Source organism: Myzus persicae, unplaced genomic scaffold (assembly GCF_001856785.1).
Source record: "Myzus persicae strain clone G006 unplaced genomic scaffold, MPER_G0061.0, whole genome shotgun sequence".
Classification (NCBI taxonomy): domain Eukaryota; kingdom Metazoa; phylum Arthropoda; class Insecta; order Hemiptera; family Aphididae; genus Myzus; species Myzus persicae.
Genome location: NW_019101077.1, coordinates 12571 through 17295, shown reverse-complemented (window position 1 = coordinate 17295; position 4725 = coordinate 12571). Strand labels below are relative to the sequence as shown.

The window sequence follows — 4725 nt, the reverse complement described above, 5'->3', positions numbered from 1 at the left end:
CAATCACGCACTGCAAGGTACGCAATACAATAGTCTTATTATGGTTGAAAATGTATAAATAAATCTATTATAAACATGACGTTCCCTATTGACACTTAAAATCCGATTATATAACATGGAGTATGACGTCGTATAGCGTGCGCAATTACAACTATTCTAATTTCACGTTCAATTCGTAGTGTTGCTAAATACAGTGAGTTCCGCTTAATATGATCACTGGCTTATGGAATCAACCGTTTATTAGAATCAAAAATGAAAATCCCAAACCAATTTGTATGTTACTAATGTTAAATTGACCTTTTATTAGAATCACCAAGTACCGGATAATTGAATCACTTTTAACCTAACCCTTTTTTTTTTTTCGAGGTATCGAGAACCGGGGAAGGAACTGTTTTTCACATTGCTTCTCCTCCGGCCCCCATCGTTAATTGTACTTAAAACATAATATTTATTTACAATAAAGCGCTCTTTGCGCGATCCCACGACCTGGCAGACTTTCCTTAGCGTTTGCTAGTGGGTATGTGTCTGCCAGGGAGTGATACTCGGGGACTTACAATCAAAAAATTACAATAGTGCTTATGGCGCCGTCTTGAGGTGTCGGTGACGCTATCTTCACGGCCCGGCGTTGGAGCCCGCCAGCCTCGATTCCCGTTCTGTCCGACTTCGCGACCCGGCTCGGAGCTAGCCGGTCTCATGGCACGTTCATCGCTGCTGTGCTTCGAGAGGCCCGGCGCTGCGGCCCGCCAGCCTAGAGGTCTCGTACGCTATCCGTCATCTTCCCCTCCTTTGTCCAGCTGCCAGCGCCTGCCGAGCTCGTTCCGCCTGTTCCTGGAGACCAAGTATTGCCTCGACCATCTTGTAAAACATTCGGAACTTTTCTTCCGCCTAAGCCAGTAGGGTGGCTTTCTCCTCGTGGTCCGCGGGTAGGAGGTCGAAAGTCCGGCCCACACAATATATCGGGGAGATCGTCAGCAGTCGGCTGGTGGCTGATTTGGGCTCCTAGCTCAGCGCGGTGACCACTCCAGTGATCACATACGAACAGTGTGTGTTCAGCGGTGTCCGAGTCCCCGTTACAGTGGTGGCACGCGGCGCTGGGTGCTCTGGCCATCCTCGACAAATATTGCTGGAAACAACCATGATTCGTCAGGGTCTGGGTCATGTGGAATGACATAGGCATCCGCCATCCACGGCACGGTTCTCTCAACCTCTACGTTAGGAATGACCCGGCGAGTCCATTCCGCTTTACTGGTGGTCTTCCACCGGGCCTGCCATGGATTGATTGCGGCTTTCGATGGGCAGACTCCTCCAGGATCTACTGGTGCGCTTAGGGATGGCAAAAATCGCAGCTATCACGATGTATCGAATAATCGATGTTTTCATTACGTCTTATCGATGTCGATGTATCGAACCGATTAAAACGACGATTAATCGATACATCGGTGTTTATTCAGCGATGTATCGAAAAAAAAAAAGGCAAATTTTGCACTCTAAAATGAAGGATACGGTTATACCATACACCACACCGTACACTTCACATTTTATAAGGTAGTAATCATGGATTACACATTCACACTTGCAGGGTATTGAGCAACTTTAATATTTATTAAGCATTTAGTAGATATTGAAATCTACAATAGCTTAATTTTTATTTCCCATTAACAATTACACATTTGTGATTAAATCAAAAAATATTTATTTGTTTATTTTTATTTAATATCATTGTGTACATCATGGTTAACAAAAATAAAAATAATTTATAAGCTATAACATAATAATATTATGTTTACTTACTCAGTTAATTAAAATAATAACTAACTGGTTAAGTTGAAAAATATTAATTTGTTAGGTAACTGTTTAACTTTTTTTAAATTATTTTATACTTAATGCCCATATTTAAAAATAATAGTACAATTATCAAATCTATATGGTTCGCGCATATGTGATACATTACTTGGCGTTAATATTCATGACTCATGAGTTGTTACAATGTGGGCTTCTTATTCACAGTTATTGCTGTAATGCTGTAACAAAATAGTAAAAAGTATAAGCATGGTAAATAAATAAGCATCTTAAATTAACGTAACAATATTTAAACATAATAGAAATTCGCTTTATTCCAACATAATAAATTATTAACAGTTACATAATCTAAAAGTAACAAATTATAACATATTAATAAAAAAGTGACAAATAATAACATAATAAAAAAGTAAAACATAACATAATAAAACTGTACTTGTAAGTTGTAACTACAGTAGGTCACTAGGTAATAAAACATGCAATTAGTAGGTATAAATATTATGAAAACCAAATATCTTCGCTCAAGGAACTTAAAAATACTAATTTTGAAACACGTTTACCTATGAGTCGGTTTCGTGATTTGCTAATCGTTGCTCCGGCTTTTGAAAAAAGACGCTCAGAAGGAACGGAAGTTGCTATAATGGACAACTTTTCATTAGCAATAGTGTATAAATTAGGATACATGGTCTTATGAACTTCCCAAACTTCTAGGGGGTTTGAATTTACAGGAACAACTGGCTTTTGTAAATATTCATAAATCTAAAAATATAATAAATTGTAAGTCATGGTGCATTTAATCAACATAATCAAAATCTAAAAATATTAACCTCTTGACTTATGGGTTGCGTTCTCCTTTGAATTTGACTGGTTGCAATTTCAGAATGGTATGCCCATAAATCAAAATTATCTTTTTTACCATTATTTAAATCTACTTGTTCAGCATGTGAAGTGGAGGCTTGATCCTCAAGGTTACTTGGCTGTGGTAACTGTAACTGTAGCATATTTTTAATTCGGTCTATGGCAGCATGGCAATTAACTGGATTCTTGAAATGCACATTCTTGAATCTAATACAATAAAATTAGTTACCTTTATGAATTAGGTTTATATACAAATAAGGTTGTTTAATAATGATGAATCTAAATTAACTAACCTGGGGTCCAGAAGTGTAGCCAGTGGAAAGTCATTGAACTTTTCTATGTCTTTGAACCTTCTATGTATCTCACTTAAAATATTTTTTTGTAAATCAATGCAAATATCAGATTCTACAATAATACTCTCTGTAGCACTTTTTACACAATTCAATAATGGTATGACTGTGCTAATCACTGCATACTTTTCGCCAGACATTTTTGTTGTTAAATTTTCTAGAGGATGTAAAAGAGCACAAATACCTTTCAAATCATTTAACTCACGACCCGTTAACATATCTGGGGCATTTGGCTTAGTTAGTAAAATTCCAGAAATCATGGATGAAAGTTTTAAAAATCTTTCTACCATATAAAAAACACTATTCCAGCGAGTTTTTACATCTAAAATAGTTTTTAGTAATTGTCCTTCTGATTTTCCTATTAAAAAAAAAGAAAGAATAATTAATCAGGTAATTGTAAACATTTTGAAAATCTTTTTACCTTCATTAGTTTGACATTTTCTTAACTCATCACTGACAATAGTGCTATTTTTTATGAATTTTACAATACTCCGTACCTTTTGAAGTAAGCAACTCAAATTATTTGTGTCTGCTATTGATTTTTCTGCAATTAAATTGATGGTGTGCGCAATACACGGTATAAACTTATCCACACCAAACGTAGTTTGTGCTGCCTTTTTTATGTTTGCCCCTTAAAAAAGAAATAATTACCTATATTAATAAATAATCAAAAAAAAAAAATAATACCTACATAAGCATAGTTTCCTATAAATAATAGTTTATAATTCCTTACCGTTATCTGTAACAACAGCAATAATTTGATTTTGTGAAATATTCCATTCTGACAGACAATTCTCAAACATACTACTTATATACTCTGATGTATGTGATTCGTTTAATTCATATACTCCCAATGTACCTAAAAAAAAAAATCAAAACATAACCAATACTTACTTAGTATGCTGTAAATTTACTTTTTATAGTGCTAAATATAAATGTAATAATATGTAGAAAATATAGTACCCGAAACAAATTGTATTCCCTCCAAGAAATGTATTGTAATTCCTAAATAGCTTTTCATAGATAAATCAGACCAAATATCAGTTGTTAAAGTAAAATTGTTCGTCTGATTTAGTTTTTCCTTAAACTTGTTTGCCAAATAATTATATTTCTCATCAATTTTGTTTTTTATAGTATTTCTTGACGGTACTTTATATAAAGGACAGATAACTTTCATGAAATGCTTAAATCCACAGTTTTCTACTGTTGAAAATGGTTGGTTATCTTTTGTAATATAATATACCAAAGCATTTGTTATCTCGCCAGACTTTGATCCACCTTTAAAAACAAAATTTTACAAATCAATATAGGTACTATTGTCTATTATCTATGGTTAAATAATGCTTACTTGTCATAGATGTACAGAATGACAAACTATCTTTAATTGACGGCTGGATATTAACCCTTTTACGTTTTACTAACTGTAGGGAGACAGACGTGTTAATACAAAGTAATTTTTAATAAATATATCAATGGATATAATTTAATAATACATGAAATAGGTAACGTAAAATTTAAATAATCCACTTACAGTTACATCCTCTGAATCGTCAACTTTTTCTGGTTCTAAGATACTCTTAGGTTTACCGTCCAGTGTTACATTGTGAATATTTACCAGGTGTTGACGCATGTTAGTGGTATTACCTGCAGTTTGTAAAGTTTCACCACATATTTTACAAGTGGCCAACGTTTTATTAACTTTATCAAAGTGCCGCCA

The 4725-nt window shown here is 34.4% G+C and overlaps 2 protein-coding genes across 2 annotated transcripts; both read right to left on the bottom strand.

Annotated features, from left to right (window-relative positions):
• Positions 1-1882: 1882 nt before the first annotated feature.
• Positions 1883-3361, bottom strand: LOC111027611 (zinc finger BED domain-containing protein 4-like). The gene is made up of 4 exons (XM_022306010.1): positions 2952-3361; positions 2628-2865; positions 2361-2559; positions 1883-2021 (listed from the first exon to the last, which is right to left on the bottom strand). Exons 1-4 carry the CDS (start codon positions 3296-3298, stop codon positions 2008-2010), a joined length of 798 nt encoding a protein of 265 aa, XP_022161702.1. The 5' UTR covers positions 3299-3361; the 3' UTR covers positions 1883-2007.
• LOC111027612 lies at positions 3358-3916 on the bottom strand. The gene is made up of 2 exons (XM_022306011.1): positions 3742-3916; positions 3358-3639 (listed from the first exon to the last, which is right to left on the bottom strand). Exons 1-2 carry the CDS (start codon positions 3809-3811, stop codon positions 3395-3397), a joined length of 315 nt encoding a protein of 104 aa, XP_022161703.1. The 5' UTR covers positions 3812-3916; the 3' UTR covers positions 3358-3394.
• Between the last annotated feature and the right edge of the window lie 809 nt (positions 3917-4725).

Bases quoted from the DNA above. Each gene is read 5' to 3' on its own strand.
- LOC111027611 (XM_022306010.1), bottom strand. From the start codon at position 3,298: ATGGTAGAAAGATTTTTAAAACTTTCATCCATGATTTCTGGAATTTTA. The intron at 2,866-2,951 runs GTTAGTTAATTT...TTATTGTATTAG, and splicing joins GCTACACTTCTGGACCCCAG to ATTCAAGAATGTGCATTTCA. The intron at 2,560-2,627 runs GTTAATATTTTT...TTATATTTTTAG, and splicing joins CGCAACCCATAAGTCAAGAG to ATTTATGAATATTTACAAAA.
- LOC111027612 (XM_022306011.1), bottom strand. From the start codon at position 3,811: ATGTTTGAGAATTGTCTGTCAGAATGGAATATTTCACAAAATCAAATT. The intron at 3,640-3,741 runs GTAAGGAATTAT...TTCTTTTTTAAG, and splicing joins TGCTGTTGTTACAGATAACG to GGGCAAACATAAAAAAGGCA.